The 18,610-nt window shown below is 49.6% G+C and overlaps 1 protein-coding gene across 2 annotated transcripts; it reads left to right on the top strand.

Annotated features, from left to right (window-relative positions):
• Positions 1 to 7,105: 7,105 nt before the first annotated feature.
• On the top strand, positions 7,106 to 15,990 carry LOC122371132 (venom protease-like). Of its 2 annotated transcripts, XM_043347247.1 has the most exons (7): positions 7,106 to 8,060; positions 8,316 to 8,630; positions 8,879 to 8,973; positions 12,545 to 12,688; positions 13,671 to 13,986; positions 15,004 to 15,124; positions 15,272 to 15,990. In XM_043347247.1, exons 1-7 carry the CDS (start codon positions 7,998 to 8,000, stop codon positions 15,307 to 15,309), a joined length of 1,092 nt encoding a protein of 363 aa, XP_043203182.1. In that variant the 5' UTR covers positions 7,106 to 7,997; the 3' UTR covers positions 15,310 to 15,990. The 2 variants fall into 2 exon arrangements, with proteins under 2 accessions (XP_043203182.1, XP_043203181.1); XM_043347246.1 differs by lacking the exon at positions 7,106 to 8,060 and having other exon boundaries at positions 8,143 to 8,630.
• The last annotated feature ends 2,620 nt before the right edge of the window (positions 15,991 to 18,610 follow it).

Below are 18,610 nucleotides of genomic sequence, written 5' to 3'. Positions count from 1 at the left end.
TTCCCCGTGCCGATCGGACCCACGGTTACCGAGATACTGCACGGGGATCGGACCAGTGTCGGGCAAATTTAGCCAATTTCGCACGATTTTGCAAGCCGATTTATACATGTACTGTAAAGTCTATGACGCGAATTTGCACTTTTTAAGCACGCGCCATGTGCTCGCTATCGATCCGATCGAGCTGAGACCCTCAAAGGCACGTTGCCCATCCTTGATCTATAAATCGTGAAAATTTCAGCGCACTAGGCGCAACGGTCTGGCCTGTACACCGCGCTAAGTAACACCATGCCGGGACCTTGATAGCAGACAGAATCTACGTCACCACATCACCACACCACAACAAACCCGGCCCAAGGCAATACATGTCCCATATGAGCGCGTTAATCCTCGTCGGCACAGGCCATTCCAGCCACTTTGCGTCCTTCGACGGCACAAGGGGGAGGTTGGTACGACCCCCGCGTTTGGCCCATGATCGAGCTAGAGCTTCGCGGAATAAAACGAACGTGTTGCCCGTGACGAGAGTAAGCCGATGATACTCAATTTTAAGGTTCTTGGTCATTGGTTGACCTTCCAGGTCAGGTCCATGACCCAAAAATCGGGAAAATCGGGACCTGTTAGAACGTCGTAAAGTGTGGCTGCTATAGGGTTTTTCGGGGTGCTGATCACGAATAGTTATCATGTTAGTTTTGATCACAGATGATGTCTTTATGCATTTAGGTCAGGTCGGGTCAGGTCAGGTCAGGTCAACCAGTAGGGGTCCTGCCGGGTATTTGTAGTACCTACGTGTCAGCCGCCTCTAGCAGCTTCGTAACATGTTACGAAGGCACCAAAACTACTTCGTGAATATTCAAATGGTTGCTAAATTCGAATTCAGCTCCAAAAACTAGCCTAGAAACATGTATAATTCGAAAAAGTACCGAGGTCATCATAGGTCAATGACCTGACCTGACCTTCAGGTGACCTTGACACCCACTCTAATGCATTGGAGCAGCATCAACTCACATGTTTGAACGCTTGAAACCACGAAAAGACTGCAAACGCGCGGCTAATGCGAGTCGGCATACCGACGCCGAATCGTAATTCTGGCCAAACATGGTCTCAGTAGGTCACATGTGAAAGGTCATTTGAGTCAGGGTCATGCAATTTCTAGGGTAGGTGTAAAACTGATCAACGCGAGGGTACTGAAAGTGTTGTCGCGATCGGCCGCTTTTTACGCGAGTTATTCACGAAAACCCTTAGGGGGTTGCATCATACCCTTCCCCTGTGCCGGCGAGGGTTAAAACTTCTTGTGATCGAATTTACGTAATGAAGAAGGATAAAGGCACAATCTTCTACCACAGCCAATACATGACTTAGACAGGCACATGGGACTACTTAAATATTGTCTGATAGAAGCAGGCAACAGCTCCGTTAGCATATATGCTATGCATATTGCGGAAGGGGCACATTTCGGCCTCGAAAGATACGAATTCGTACCTCATAGTAACATATTTCTGTCATGGTCAATTCGCGTAGAAATTGAACACCGGGTGATTACCGAGCTATTGTTCTATCAAAATTTTCCGATTCAAACTCGCTCAGGGTTATCGTATAGGTAAAGGGGGCCCGCTCAGCAGAATGCGTATGAAATATGGAAAGATTCTGAAAAATGGTTGGGGGCCCGCACACTAGGGGGCCCGCTTTGGAGGCGATGACCCCCCCGAAACCAAATCCTGGCTGCGCCACTGGAAGTAGATGTGACTCCATGTACTAGTACCTTTTAAGTTGTTTTTCCATTCGTGTGCCATCAAGAACTACTCGCTACCGGGCCAGCTTCTTCGAACCTGTCGCCAGGGTAAATACGGTCAAGAACGGGATGTTTTGCCGACTGCCCCGACTGGCCAATGATTTTATAGCTCGATGTCCCCATGTTGACCTTTTTCATGACAGTAGGTCCGTGGTGATGAAAAGTGTGATCATGCGTGTGGTGTAATATCCTGTTTACGACTTGTATTTATTGTTTTATACGGATGACTTTGCCTATTAGTGGGAGGCCTTATCCCGTTGGCAATATACTGAATAAACAAACAAACAAACAAACAAACACAGAAGCCCGGTCACAAAGAGGCACAATATGGACCCAACTACACTACACTGAGAAAACAGTGTCCCGATTTTCGGGCTCAGAGACCAGTTTTCGGGCTAATGTACCATATTCAAAACAGACAGCACATTTCGAGAATACTTTCTGAGCTAGCGCCACATGGGCTCATACGATCCCTTAAATCGGTATCATTGATCGCAGAAACAGAGCTCAGTCAGTACCCATTATCGGTGTCAAGCTCTAAAACTAGTCTCACTATGATACCAGTTTTCAGCCTGATCCCCATTTTCGAGCTCACCTGATTCCAGTTTGAGGGCTCAAATTGTGTGGTGAAGCCAATATTAGGGCTCACGTCATCGCTTTTCGGGGCTTTGGTAAAAGCTGGATTGCGTCAGCTGGCTGGCCAGCTGGCGACGCACGAAAGGTATTTAATTTTAGATATACCTAAGCGCGGTAGTAGGATGGACATAAATATTTCAAATGGCTTTAAATGAAAAATTGATTGGTAAATATTCATTCTTTTATATCTAGCATTGATATGTAAGAAGCTCTGCTAGCGCCACCATACGGCGCCAGCTGGCAAAAAATCCAGTTAATACCAGAGCCCGCTTTTCGCCCGATGCAGCCCCTCCTCCCCCCTCCCCCGTGTCCAGCAGCTGCGAATAAGACGAAGCCGCGGACAAACTTTTTTTTTTGCTCGGCCAGCCTAGCGCCAGTCTCGAGCGGTGGGACAGTTAACCGGCAATTTTGGCCGGGATGCAAAAGTTACGTTAAACCGGTTTATGTTAACCCGGGAGCAAATAACAACGTGGGAGCCTATCTTAGGTGTGGCAAAGCTAACGGATTACTTACTTGTTGCCGAGGTGCCCAAAGAAGGTACTGGAACCGAAAACACAACATTGGTTCATGTATTTATTAACATTCATACACACAGTCATACTTGTGCAAGGTGTCAGTGTTCGGTTGTGGGGTGTAATAGCCAGGGAAAAAGTTATATGAACTGAAAAACCCGGCGCCTATTACTTCGCAACATGGTTGTGTATTCAACATGAACTGCAAGGAGTGCAGACGACATTGCCTGTGCTAACTTAACGTCTCACGGGCAGCGCCGCGCTCTGACACCTTGGTCCCAGCAGCGGCGGCGTTTCTGACCGCAAATCGCCGGAGAGCCGGTCGACGCCGTTGAGGGGACTGAGCAGGCCGCTGCCAGCTCCACCTTCACGTCCGTGCGGCGCAGCTCGGTGTGCGGCGGCGGCTCATCGCGCGGGCCGCACCCGTCCGTCCGCTGCACGAGCCGCTTTTCGATCCGACAGCGCAACACCGGCACGCCATTGTGCTGGCTGAGCGGCGGCAGCGGCACGTAGGCAACAAAACAGTAGAAATCGATGGGCCTGGATCGGCGTTGCCAGCAACGCCGGCAGCGGCGCGGCGGGAGGCGCCAGTGCCGCCGTCGGGGACGTGTGCCCTTCGCTGCGCTCATTCGAGTTGGCCGGCCGGCCGCGCGGCGTAGTCCTTTTGACACGGTGCGAGAAGAGCCGGATGAAGGTGGACTTTTTATTGGCGTTGCTGGTGCTCACGCCGCCGGCGTCCAGTTTGGGCGGCAAGTCCGAGTACCAGGAGTCGGACAAGTCCCGCGCGAACGCCGCCAGCCGGTCGTCGTCACTGCTGGCGGCGGCCCGCCGACGGCGCTGCCTCAGAATCGGACGAGTCGGTGGTACTGAGCACCTCGCGGGACGGGTAGCTGGGAGTGGGCCGGCCGCGGCCCCTGCCAGGCCGCGCCACCTTCACCGGCGCAGCCGCCTTCAAACTGCCCTTGCTGGGCGGCGGGTTGGTCGGCGGAGGCGGCAGCGGTGCCTCGACGTCAGTCCGAGTCGCTGTCACTGGGCGGCCGCCGCGGAGACGGCTTCTGTTTGACCCGCAGCCGGCCTGGGCCGGCTCGGCGCCCTCGGCCGGCGGCGCGCGCCGTTTCGAGCGTTTCACCTTTTCACTGTTACTCTCGCCTGGTCCTCAGCGTCGAGCGGCTCGGCGCTGTTCGGTTTCATGTGGCCCATGCTGCTGGGAAACTCGGGTGGGGACAGCTTTCTGACTGGAGTGCCGTCGAAGATGGAGGAGACGGGGGTGCTCGCAGAGTCCTTGCCCAATGCCCATGATAGAGCCGAGGCTCCACTGGACGCCCAGCTTAATCGGGCTATCGCCGCCCTCCTTCTATGGTGGATTCTTCGGCCCCCTACAGCCACTAGGGCCATCATATACTCCCAGATGGCGGCACCTAGGGGATGAGGGGGGGGGTGTGTCTGGGCCACTTGTCCACCTCGTGGCGTCGCCAGCGACGCCTGCGAGTCGGAGCAAATGATTATGGGGTCTTCCTCGAAGGACGGGTGCTTCAGGAGATGTTGCTTTGCCGTTTTGGGCGCCACCATCTCAGATCGGTAAATGGAGCAAATCCTCCCCGCCGCCTCCCGCAGTACCAATGTTGTACTGTCTGGGTGCTCGGTGAGGACCCCAGCGCCGCCTTCCTATTACTCCCCCGGTCGCAGACCCGTCGACCCAGGCCCACGTCGCACGCTGGGGGAGCGCTCCCAGTCACGCCTCCGCAGCACTCCTCCTCGCTGTCGCGGACGCCCCGATCGGCAGCAGGTCCAGGTGGACCGTGACGCCGTCTGTTGGCGTCTACGGGGGCAGTCTCGTGGATAAGCGCGCCTTGGCGGGCAGCGCCACTCCAGTGGTCCCACACCGCTCCCCCGCGCTCTCTCCAGCCGGTCACTGACTTCAGTCACGGTTGGGGGGGGGGCTTCCGCCACGACGCGGCGGGTCCTCCGACGGGAGGGAGAGCGCCTTCGCCAGTAGGCGCGATGCCAGCGCATCCCTCCTCATCTCTCCATCGGCACGACGCCCGCCTCGGCCCTCACGGCGAGTCTTGGAGCATGGAAATCGGGCAGCCAGTGATGACTCATGCCACCATCAGCATCTCCGCCTCCAGGACGCCAAGATGTGTGGCCGCAGCCGCAGGCAGCCACGCCGACCCCGCTGCCCGCATGCCCAAGTAGTCTCGAATCGCTGACACCTCTCCTGAAACAAGAGTGGTGTCGTAAACTTAAACCCCTTGCTGGAGCCCGCCAGCCGCGACAACACCGCCACACCAATTTTTGTGACCCCGGAACTTCCGTCCCGAGCCTTATTTCACGGCACGATGCTACAGTGCGCTACACGTATTGTGGTATTCAGCTTCCATGGAAACATCAACTAATTTGGACGCTCAAACATGGGAGTCAGGAGTGGTTAAGGCCCAGAGCGTTCTGTCTGGTTTATAAAACCTTGGCCAGCAGATGTAAACGTGCTTTTTGTATAAGTGGCTTAATTTTGACGCAAAAGGGCACTAACCTTCGGCGCAAATAATGCAGAAATTTCAGCGCAAATTGCAAAATAGCTTGCGCCGAACTTCGGCGCATGACGGCTTCACGGGCGTCCGGCGTACCATATGGATGTTTTCCAGTTTGGGCTGCAGGTTTTAGCTCTAGGTTTTAGACTGTAGGTTTTGGGTTGGGTTGGGCTGGGCTGGGCTGGGCTGGGCTGGGCTGGGCTGGGCTGGGCTGGGTTGGGATGGCTGGGCTGGGCTGGTTGGGGTGGTTGGGTTGGGTTGGATTAGGTTAGGTAAGTTTAGGTTAGTTTAGTTTAGGATAGATATGAATACCTATTTTTTGTAAGTTGAATTATTTTTTTCATTTTGTAGCATCATATGCCTTCCATCTTTGAACTGCCATATTCAAGCACCAGAATAAGTATGGACTTGAACCTTTTCCAGTCTGGATGCCTGTATGGAAGTTGTGCAAAATCATGCAGTTGAAGGTATTGTAACCACAAATAAGAGCTCATGACTCAAGTCTCAACTTGTCCATAATTGGTTATCTTGATGTATACTTGTAGACCCTTCCTCTTACTTGGCACACAGGCATGGTGTCACAGTGTTCTAAAATTGGATTTCAATTGGGTGTCCCAATAAAAAAAATCTGAAGACAAAATGAGATAGATTTAGTCTTTCCGCAAAACTGCATAATGCCATTTTTACCTCAGATTTTGTCAGAACCTTCACAGGATCTGAAATGAAATGATGTAGAGTAGATGCATCAACTGTCAAGTCATGCGTAACCTGGCAGCTGGCTGTTGAATCAAACTTTTGACATATTTTTTTTAGCAAAGATGAAATAAAGCCACTTGTCATATTTTTAGGATGAAAACATTTTCCCCATCATGTGTGGTTATTCACCTAAAATTCTGAAACATGGAACACTGTCATACCAGCATTCCATCATGTCAACCAGCATTCCGCAGCATGTTAGCAGAAGCAGCAGCATGTTATAAGTATATGAAAGATCCAAATAGGTTGTAGGTTGGTAGGTATTGGTACTAAGTTTAACTTAATAGGTTAGTAGGCAAGGTTAGGATTAATTTTAGTTGAACATCAAGATAACCATTACGAACAAGTAACAAAATCCTTACCTACCCTTGAAAGCATTGCTTCAATCACATCATCACGAAGAACCAGACAAAATTTTTGCACATTCTTACACTATTTGACATCCTGAATCCAGATATGATGCTTTCATGTGGCGCAAATACAAGAAAGACGAATAATCAAACCCGTGCGTATTCGTATCAACGGCGCCACAATTGTAGATCAGACCTTTTCTGAACAAATGCCACCACAATTTTAATTGATAAGGGATTAAAATGGCATGAGCATCAACATCTTGATTTTTTCTAAAAGATAGCGATAACTGATAACTAATAACTTACCATTCATTTTGAAATCACGGCGGTAGGTACACCAACACATGGCACTGAAAACAGCAAAAGACGGAATGGCGGAATGTCGTATGGAGCCCTAAAACGCAGCTCGAATTGAGCCCGAAAAGGAAGACGAACTGATGCCGCTTTCGGGGCTAATGTACTTTGAGCCCGAAAAGGGCGCCTAACTGATCCCGATTTTAAAATCATACAGATTTGAGCCCTGTTTTGGCACTCATATGAGCCCTTATTCAAAAATGTTCTCAAAGTGTTTTCTGAGTGTAGGGTCATGTGATACATATTTTATGGCCAATTTTACGCTTTAAAAAATCGTTGGTGTGGGTTACACGATCATTAGGGCCGGTTTAGGTTCTGCTCTGGTGGAAGTCAGGCCAAGGTCAAGTAAAAAGGGTCAAATTTTAAAGCTAATATTTTTGCATAAAAAGGATACCTATTCGATGCAGCTTATCACGGGGAATCCAATGGGGCTCTTCATTTTACTCTGCGTGCTCTATAACGGCAAAAATAAATGAGTTTGAAAAATTTTACGGCGTAAATGTTGAGTAGTTTTTTGCCAAAACTTTGCCAAAATGGAGCAATTGAGGTCAAATTTGGCATGTTAATAGCAGGCTAATAGTTCTGTAGCATAGTTATATTGCGTTTTTAAAGTTGGAAAATTTTGGTATTTTATGGTATAAATTATTCAATTTTGATTTAGTTTTTGGGGCCTAAATCGAAAAGCGTCAAAAACGCGAGATAATAGCCCTGTTAATTTTACACCTTTTTAATATTAATTTTTTATCTCCCTGCAAAACTGCAGGCGTGACAGCTATTCCCACAAAACCATTTTTGGGTCGAAAATGGCAGAACATAACGTCACTCTGACGTCATTTACGGCCAACCTATCAACGGCCCTGGAAAAATATGTCATCACAAGGTGTAAAACTGATGCTCGGAGGGGTCCTGAAAGTTTTGTGGCGATATCAGCCGCCGGTGGTCATCACAGCAGAGGCCAACCGGTGGGACGGGCGGCATCCCCGGCCGGTCTGGCTGCTCATCGAACGGACGGGCGCCACTCGCGGCCCGAACTCAGAGACTGACGGTGTCGCACACCGCCGTCTCCGCTGCCATGTGGTTCCCGAGGGAGGTGCGCGCCGGCCTGGCGTCGCTGGCACTGCTGTTTCTGCTGCAGGTGGGTCGGGCGGGAGGCCGAGTAACGTCTAATCGAGACGGATAGAACGGTTGAGAAGTGACGATTCTGAAAAGATGACGACGATTGTCTAACACTGTGGAGGTATCAAATCAAATGACCAACCCGATGTATCAAAATGGTATACACCGCGTTTTGATGCAAAACATTGCCGGGCGTCCTATACAGGAGAAGACGACTAACGTTGCCAGTTTCCCACAACCGCCCGGTGACCTGCCCCTATACCTCCCCCCGCAGGCGGTGACCTTCAGTACCTGCCAGCAGAACCGGTCGCTCATGCCGCCCAGCGTTGCCCTGGGACTCGGCTCTGCGGCTGGACCTGGCCCCACACAAGGGCTAGGCTTGGCGCCGGGTCCCGTCGCCGCACTGCTCACAGAAAGAGTAAAGCGCAACATGGACTCCGGTAAAATCCAGATAAACGACCCGATGTGCGGCCTGAAGCCGCGGCGGAAGCGTCAGACGGGGACGTCGGAAGAAGGCGTGCTCAGCGTGGAGCATGAGCTTTTTATCGTCGGAGGAGCGACCGCGGAGGTCGGACAGTTTCCCTGGCTGGTGAGTAAAGTATAAGCAGGGAGGTCGGATGGCTCCCTTGTCTGGTCGGTGAAACTAAAGCAGGGGAGTAACTGTCGCTTCGGCTATAAAAGTGCCAGGGTATCGATCACCCAATGCAGTTATTGGCATGGATACAACGATGAACACGAGCATAAGGAATCTCACCACCCATCGGCTTGTATCGTACGTCGCGATTCGTTGCTTCTGTGATAGGGACCACCTGTTGAATCTGTCTTTGTCTCTCTCAGGTCGGCGTTGCCAACTTCTTCAGTACCGCTCCTTTCTGCGGCGGTGCCATCATCAACGAGCGCTTCGTCGTCACCGCCGCCCACTGCCTGATAAGGTAACGTCCCAGCACCAGCTGCCCTGCTCCTGCACTGCAGTCTCCTCCCCCCCCCCGCCTACCGTTCCAAGATGCTATGTGAGAGGGAAAAGTTAACCCGCGACCTGGTGGGGGGGGGGGCTATTTTTTGCCCCCCCCCTCCAGACTTTTCGATATATCTCCAGAACCGCTGCGCCGATCGTCACCAAACTTTCAGTACCCTCCCGGACATCAATTTTACACATGGTGACCAAACATTTTTCCAAAGGCTATGATAGATTGGCCGGAAATGACGTCAGAGTGACGTCATGTTCTGCCGTTTTCGACCCAAAAAAGGGTTTCGCGGGAAGAGCTGTCAAGCCTATACCGTTGCAAATACAGAATAATGATAAGCACATAAAAGCTGTAGAATAAACAGGTCTACAAAACTGCTATCTCGGATTTTTGAAATTTTTGGATTTTGACCCCCCAAAATCAAAAAATAATTATTTTGGATATAATGATCGAAAACTCCAAAAAGTTTTTTGAATTTCGCAAAAACCGGAATATATGTGATAGTCCTCACCGCCTTCCATCTACATACCAAATTTGAGATTGATACCTCTTTTTTTGGCGAAGTTATAGCGAAAAAACTGTTCAAAATTGATGACGTGAAATTTTCAAACTCAATTTTTAGCAATTCTAGACCCCGTAGCGCAAAACAAAGACCACCATTAGACTCCCCGTGACGAGCTGCATCGAATCAATACCCATTTTATGCAAAACTATCAACTTTAAAATTTAACCTTTTTTGGCCTGACCTTGACCTGACCTTGACCTGAACTTCACCAGAAAGTGACCTAAGCCGTACCTGATAGTCTTATAACCAACACCATTGAGTTGGAAATGAAAAATTGACCATAAAACATGCATCACACAACCTTAGTAAAGTTGGGCTCATGTGACCTGACCTGTGACCCTTGGTGACCTGACCTGTGACGTGACCTGGTATTGTCAGTGACCTCTAATAGCAACATATCTACTAGGCAACTGACGCCCTATCGCTGATTCTCGACAAAATGCGTTTTCCTCGGTGTTATAGCGCATTCCCTAGAAGACCCGTGAACGGTGAAACATTTCATCTTTGACCTGACCTGTGACGTCATCGGTGACCCCGAGGTCAATGAAATTTTGTTTCTCGCGACAAATTTGACAGGCCTTTCGAACGCCGTTTGAATTTTGCGGATCCGTCCAGTAGTTTCGGAGATACGAGGGGGGGGGGGCAAAAAATAGCCCCCCCCACCAGGTCGCGTTATAAACAGACCCCCCCCCCCAGGGCGCGGGTTAAACTCCGATCTCTTGTTACTCCCCTTCAGCCCCTCGCCCCCCAGGGTCTCGAATATGATGCCACGCTCGATGGCAAGGTCCGAAATCCGAACACTCGCCGCTTGGCCATTCAAATGTTGCCCAATTAGGACAAAGAAAATGTCTCGGGGAAATTAACCCGGCAGTTGCTGGGGTATTTCGCCACCCACCGTTTGCTGGGGGGGGGGGGGCGTTAAACGCCCCCAGCCGATAACTCGAGAACCAATAGGCGCAGCGAAACGCACGAGGCGGCAAACGAAAGAACGCGACGAGACGCTTCAGATGAGTGTTTTAAAGTTGAATTTTGAGGTCACAGGTCGGGTCAAGGTCAGGTCAAACACCTGAAATCGGGCTTTCAGTACCATGGAGTTCAGGACTTCGCAATAGGCGCCTCTCGTCATAAACTCTGTCAAAACGGTGCACAATCCATCATATAAGGCCTACAAGAGTGTGCTCCATGTAGGGGTCAGTCAAGCAAAGGTCAGGGTCAAGGTCAGGTCAACCGGGTGGGCACATATCCCCGAAAATCGAAACTGATATTCGCATCCTGTGACATATGTTTTAGGGGTAATTTAACCCTCGCCGGACCTATTGGTTTTCTACATACGCGCCGGCCGAGGGGGGGGGGGGCGGGTACGACCCCCCCTCGCCGTTTCGCCCCTGGTGGAGCTAGCGCGTCGCGGAAAAAACGAGCGTGTGCGCCGTTACGAGACGCAGAGATTGGTACCCGATTTTAAGGTCCTAGGTCAACCGGTGACCTCTGAGGTCAGGTCAAGTGCCCCAAGGTACGGTTCAGTTTTTGGTGAATAACTTCGCAAAAAACGGCCGCAGAGCGCCGATTTTGGCAGCATCGTGTTTGTCTCGCTCAGGCGCGTCGAATGATATACTTTTTGTCCGGGTCAGGTCAACTTGGGGTGTTGACCTCAGGTCAAGGTCAGGTCAGCACCCCCAGGTCACGAAGTAGGTCGAAAGAGGTCATGTCGCATATCATTCGATTCGTCAGGTCTTCCTGAGTCCATTGGTGGCTTTCCCGACTCGCTAGCTCAATTTGATCAAGAGTTATTGACGAAAAACTAATATGACCTTGATGACGTCATAAATGACGTCACACAAGGTCAACATTGCAAAAGTGACGCATCTAACCTTGCAAGGAGTGCATCAAATCACGATTCTGTGTGCTTGAGATAGTTGGAGATCGTTCCCGGCGCCAGAATAGCAGTTTGAATTTTTCCCCATTGACTTATAATGGTGAGGTCACGAAAATGACCTGACCTCATATGACCTTTAGGAAAAATCCGAGATATACAAGTTGTGGGACTCATAATGGATACTAGATCCTGCAAGTTTCATTTCCCTGTGACATCTCCTCTGGCAGTGAGGGCGTTGCGAAGTTGCGTCATAAGTGACCGTGCAGAGGTTCACTTATGACGTCATAGGTCAGTGACCTGACCTGACCCAAAAATGCGGTTGGTGTCAAATGATCCGGCTTGGATCAAAGGTCAGGTATGCCAAGTTTCAGCTCTCTACCGCCAGCGTGTTCGGAGCTATCGCGAAAAAACCCTATGGGGGGGGGCGGCACCCGCCCCCCCTCGGCCGGCGAGGGTTAAGGCGTAGAACACGATGGTGATATTCATTTTATCATATGGTACGTGTTTGGCTCAAAAATTTCAATTTAAGAACTGCATGTATCATGGTCGTGAAGTAGTCACGACAAATTGCCAAGATTCAGTTCAAGATTTTGGAAAATGCGGAACGATAATCAATAATCGAAGATATCCATTAGATTGTTTACGGTATTGGCAGTCTAATGGCGTTTACGGCATGTCTGTATGTCTATTTTGTGATTTTATATGATTTTTTGAACATATGCCGTTTTTGGTCGAAAACTCAGAATTCATGACGTCACTAAAACCTCGATATCTCAACAATTTTCCGACTGATTTTTTTTGAAACTTTGTCACAATAGACTTCAGTTAATTCCCTACAGGTACCCAAAATTTGGCGCGCCTGCGGCGCGCCGTTTTTATGTTATGGTCCGGCGAAAAAAAGTGGGGGCGTTTAACGCCCCCCCAGCAACCCGCGGGTTAAGACAAAGAAAAGAAAACTCTAACGTCACGTCTATGCATTCCCTGAATCCACATTGCGCTGTTGTCATACGGGCAGGGACGCGGGACCCAATGTCCGAGGGTTCGTTTCTCCCAAGTATGTTACTTTTATGTCGTACAGTGACACACATACCGTTTTTCAGCCGGTCTGCAATCACGCTGGCCGTGCTCGTCAACAAACACCTGAGGAAGAACGATGAGCGACAGATCAAGTTTAGCATCGAGAAGATCATCCGACATCCCGATTACAACCGAAGGACGGTCAACGATGACCTGGCCCTCCTCAAGTAAGATACTCGGTTCGGGGTTATGGTGCTTAGCCAGTTGGGCCAGAGCTATAGTCCGGTCAGCTCAAACGACGCCGTACGATACCACAGAGCGACGGTTGGTCCTGAAACTTCGGTATACATGGCTACCGTTTTTTCCCTGGACCATTTTACATACATGATAACTACCGCTCTATGCTGCATATAACGGATGTTAAAACGGAAACGTAAAACATCTTAGTCCTATATAGCGAACTTTCAGACAGCCATTATAGGCGATTTCACAGCTCGGCTTCCGAGAGAGCAGGCTTCGGTATAAGGTTGAGTCAGTATTCATGCAAAGTGCCATCAGCGCATTATTAGGAAGGTGCCGAAAAAGGCACACTAATTACATGTCGCTAATCGCCTTTCGTCGAATCTTAGCGACGGCACCACGCGATATAAGCGAAAGTTATTTTTAAGGTTAATTGGAACTTATGCCGTTTGAAGGTTATTTCGACAGTGCTATTTATAAACAGAGCTTACTTCATTACCCAATCCCACAATACCGTCACGATCTTATGTCAACAGACAGCACTACATGTTTTGCTCATTATCCATCGTTCAGGTCAAGGTGAAAGCGACTAAAAAAGATGATATATGCTGACGGTTGAAGGTCATGGGGAACACATGAGCAAGCAAGACATAAAACATTTACTGTGGAAAGGATTTATTTTCTCGTGATAATTTGATCAGGATGCATGCTGTTAATTACGCCACGTAACCACACATGGTATTTTGTTAATACAAATATGAACGTTTCCAAAGATCCGAGAAGAAACTTGCAGCAATGTACGAAAACGCCGCATACCCTGTAACTAGAAGCGAAGAGAAAGCAGTAGGCACTGCTAGGTATGTGGCTGCACACACCGACGTCACAGAAGGCGAGTGTCCGTCAGGCTAGCTGTCCGCGCCCGTCCGACTCGGGGACTAGGGTGGGCGACTGACTCCCCCTGTCCGCCAGGCTGAAGGACGGGGAGGGCCGGCTGCACGACCTTCTGGTGAGCGGCATCGTGCGACCCATCTGTCTGCCTGAGGAGCCGTGTGCGGGCACCGGCCGGCCGGCCTGTCTGCTGGATCGCGACGTCACCATCGCCGGCTGGGGCTCGCTGGCCGAGGAGGGCGCCAAGCCCACCGCCCTGCAGGTTGCCACCGTGAAGGTGCTGCCCAACGAGGTCTGTCGTGACGCCTACCGCAACGCCTTCCGCGGGATCACCCTCACCGTCAACGACGACATGCTGTGCGCGGGTCAGCGCGACGGCGGCACTGACACCTGCGATGTGAGTTCGGTGACCGGGACCCTCCCCCTCCCCCTCCCCGGCTGACACTTTCCGGCCCCGAGGAGTCTGGTCAGGGCCACGGCGGCAGAGACACCGACCAGGTGGGCCCGGCCGGCCCTGAATGTCCCGTCCTGGTCACCTATCCCGCGCCCCGCTGGGCTATTCAGCCAAACGCGCCCTGCTGGGGGGGGGGGGCAGATTCTGCCCCCCTGTCTAACTTCCGAACCGATGGTCGTAGAAAGACGGGGAAAACGGCAATCGCAAGCTCTCAACAAGGCGGATCTTAAGAGCCCAATTTTTTTTGCTTAAGTAGGTCAGAGGTCAGGTCAAGGTCAGGTCAAGGGTACAAAATGCAAGTTTCAGTATCGGCCTTGCACCGTAGTTGCCGAAGAATGGACTGAGACTTATTGCCCAAAACGTGTTCTTAGACTACCAAGACAATATTCGTTGCATACAATGTCGTTCAAAGGTCAAGGTCAAGGTCAGGTCAGGTCACGTCACGTCACCAAAAACAAAATATAGAAAAGGGCATGTGCGACGCATGTTTTATGGGTCATTTTACTCATAGAATTCAATAGGCACACTCAATAAGTGATATGGACCACCTCTGGATGAATTTCAGGTCGAGGTCAGGTCAAGGTCAGGTCAAGTGAGGTCAAATTTTGAAGTTGGTTGTTAAGGCCTAAAAAGGTGCCTATCTGATGCAGTTTTTCACGGCGAATGGTGCTATTTTTTGTTTCCGTACGAGGTCTAGAACTTCCAAAAAAAATCATTTTCAAAATTTTTGTGTGTCGTGACGTCATAAAATTTTGAATAACTCCGACATTTTTTAACCGATTCTTCTAAAAATTGCTATGTAGGTGCACATAGACCACTTCTCTAACACCTGTTCCTGCCGAACACCAAGGCACTAGGTTTTATCAGTTGGAATTACGCTCTTTGAGGTCTGAGTTTCTATTCGAGTTGTATGACACCTATTCAACGGACATGATTGACCCTTTCCTCATCGTGTCCCAGGGTGACAGCGGCGGGCCGATGATGCTCGAAATCAACGGCAAGATCACCCTGGTAGGCGTCGTCAGCTTCGGCAAGTTCTGCGCGTCGCCCGACTACCCCGGCGTCTACGCTCGCGTCTCAGGTACGCTGGGAACATGGACATTCGAAAAGGCATCTGGAACAGATTCGCTAAGCCGACGTTGTCTTCCCATTTCTCATGCGAGATCTGTTCCAGGCTTCTTTTGGGATCACCATTGAACGTGAGACTGACATTATCACCATGTTTCAGAATATACCGAGTGGATCATCAACAACAGCCGCGTCTGAAGTCACCAGCTGCGAGAGAGACGGTCTCAAGGATATCTGTACGGCAAACGACGGAAACCCCTACGGCCTCGCGTGCTGCATGTGCGACCGATCACTTGCTGCAGAGGTCAATCGGATACCGATTTGTGATATACCGATATCACTAACTGATACCGAGATGGTATTTGGCATTTCATTCCTGATGTGTTTGGTATTTTGTTGGTATTAGCCGTTTTCAAGACGGCCATCTAGTACACATTTGGTGCAGATTAGTTGCAGATTTGGTGCAGATTTAGTCAGATCAGGTTCGCTGTGCTTCTTGAAAATTATTAGCTTGGTTTGCACAGGTGGTAACATACCTTATTTTTGAATTAGTCAGACCGACCTTATTTTCGATTAATAAAACATTGAAAGGACTTCTTGATATGAATAATGAAGATATTTACTGTAAAAGAGATTTGTTGCAGATTTGATCAAATTAAGAGCAATCGCCAGATAGTCTGTCGTGAAAAGAGCTTTTATGAATCCTCGCTATCTAATGTAAAAAGGAGGGACTGTGAATTTCGTAAGAAATTAGTATTTCCCTCATATTCCCTAGTTGGTTCGATTTCGCTATTTTCCAATGGATTTGGTTGGTACTTAGTTTGGTATCGGTATTCCGATTTTCTCTAACCCGCGCCCCAGTGGCGGTCTCAGCCAACTTCACCCTAGTGGGGGGGGGGGGGGGCATATGTTACCACCCACCTCTAACTCAAAAACTAAGATGGCTAGAAAGACGCGGTAAAAAGCAGTCGATAGCTCTCAATGCGTACGTTTGAAAGTATTTCGGTCATTTTTAATCTTGGGGCAATATTGGGGTCACTGGAGGTCATCAAAGGTCAAAATTTGCCAAATGTCATTATATTTTTCAGAAAACATGCTTTTATCTCAGGAACTATGATAGCTAGAAAAACGCATGGAAAAGCAATCGATAGCTTTTGAACTCTTCTTTCGAAGAGGTCTAAAATTGACCTCAGGTCAACGGTTTAGCCTCCAGAGGGCAAAAACTCCAAAAATAGCTGTTTTTTTCACAAAGTGTTTTTCGACAATAACTTTTGACTAGAAAAAGCCACGACATTTCTATTGCCAGAATCGTGTTCCTCTCGACGAGACGCGTCGAATGAACTATAATTTGACCTTGAAAGGTCAACTTGAAAATTTGACCTCAGGTCAAGGTCATGACCTGACCGGAAAAGGTCATGTTGCATATCATTCGATGCGTCTCAACAAGACAAACACAATGAAGCCATCCCCAGCGTTCTATCTCTTTCTAATCGCGAGTTATTGGCAAAAATCTGTTTGTAGCCTCAAATGACCTCGGATGACCTTTGTAGAGGCTATCAGCAAAAATAACACCTTGGTCATCACGGGTGGTCCAAATCATTGTGATTCTGAAATATTTGGACTGTTCCTATGCGTACACACGGATCTAGAGGCATTTTCATTTTTCTCCATTGACTTATAATGGTAATGTCACGCCACTGACCTGACCTTAGGTCACGGATATAAAAAATCCGAGATATACAAATTGTAGGCGCCCATAACATCATGCAATCCACCAAGTTTAAAACCTTTCTGACAAACACTGCAGGCTGGACATGATTGCAAACTTTTTTTAGGACTGGTCAGTTAACTTGACCTGGTGACCTGACCTGACATGACCTGGGGTCAAAAATTTCACACATTGTCCAAAATTGATGTACAAAAAGCTATGCAAGCGGCGCGGCGCTACGCGCCGCGGTTTTTTATTTATACGCAAAAAACGTGACAGGGTGGTAACATATGCCCCCCCACTGGGGCGAACTAGAAGGTTAACTGATATCACTATCACTTGCATTTCTTGAATTCATTGCATTCAATAAAATTCACATTTTGCTTCACGTTTTACTCATATTTGTACATCTTTATTGTACAATTTATTTGGAATTTATTAATAATTTATGAGGATACGAAAAAAAAAACGGAAAACGTATCAAAGGAAAACACTGCCGAAGGTAAGTTCTAGTAGGTAATATATGAAAATCGATATATGAGCCACCGATGTGTTATCACCCGTTCAAAAAAGAAATAAGCAGCGCCGTAAAGCCAAGGGTCGAAACATCAAACAACCGCCTTTCTACAGATCACATCTGATTAGATGGTTGATAGGGAGCGGGGCTAATGCTTACGAATCGAATATCCCACACGTATAATCACTGGGCGTAATTATAGTCTATGTACTTACAATAATCATGAAATACTTTGGTGTAAACTAAACCGTCTCGGTGTCAACAATTTTTTTTTGTGTGTGAATAGTCCATGGGTCCGCCAGACTATGACATTCCGTATGACATTCCGAAGCTCCATTGAAGCCCGGACCCTCCCAAGGTCTGCTGACAGCACTACACCCATCAATCGCTGCTGGACCGTCACTGGGCCCTTCGAGGATCCGCTGGACCGTCACTGGTCCCCTCTGCGGGTCCGTTGGACCGTCAAACTGTCACTATGTCACATAGATCTCCGAGGGTCTATTGAACTGCCACTGGGACCCTCCGAAGATCTGTTGACGGTTCTGGGCCCATAAGTCATTGCGGGACCGTCAATGGGCCCCTCCGCGGTTCCGTTGCACCGTCAATAGGTTCTTCGTGGTCCCGTTTGACCGTCACTGGGGCCCTCCAAGGTTCCGTTGCACCGTCAATAGGTCCTCCGTGGGCCCGTTGGACCGTCACTGGTCCCTGACAGAGGGTGGCTTGCTCTATTTGCCGACGTCGACGCTGCTCAATGGTCTGACGCTGATGTGCGCGTATGCTGTCCTTAGGGAGTCCTGAGCAAACACCATGGGCGGCAGAAATGGACCGGCGGACTGCAGGGAGCCTAGCATCGCGGGAGGCCCATGGGCGTCCCACACACCCACGCTAAAACAATTAGCGTAATGTTGTCTGTGTGTGTGTTCGGTCTACTGCGCTTGACTGATGTCATGTTGACTTCAAACAGTCACCATAATCAGGCAGCATGAACCAGTGAATGCAAGCTCGAAAAATCGTTACACTTGACGCCAATGGTGGCTGATGTGGCCATCCCCGGAGGCTCGTCGGCGGCGACGGTCGTCGACTGGCGGCGCCGCGGTCCGTGTCGGTGCCGACGGGGCGCCATCGGAACCGGCAGTCGGCCGCCAGCCGTGGTCGGAGAGGGGCGCGTGCAGGTGCCGAGTCCGACAGAAGCCCTCGCATCGGCCCGTCGTGAGGGGTGGAAAGTCAGAAGGGGCGATCACAATCTTCAGCCAGACTGACAGACAGATGGTTAG

This window comes from Amphibalanus amphitrite, unplaced genomic scaffold (genome assembly GCF_019059575.1).
Source record: "Amphibalanus amphitrite isolate SeventyFive unplaced genomic scaffold, NRLGWU_Aamphi_draft 001207F_arrow, whole genome shotgun sequence".
Classification (NCBI taxonomy): domain Eukaryota; kingdom Metazoa; phylum Arthropoda; class Thecostraca; order Balanomorpha; family Balanidae; genus Amphibalanus; species Amphibalanus amphitrite.
This window is presented reverse-complemented; position numbering and strand designations above follow the sequence as displayed.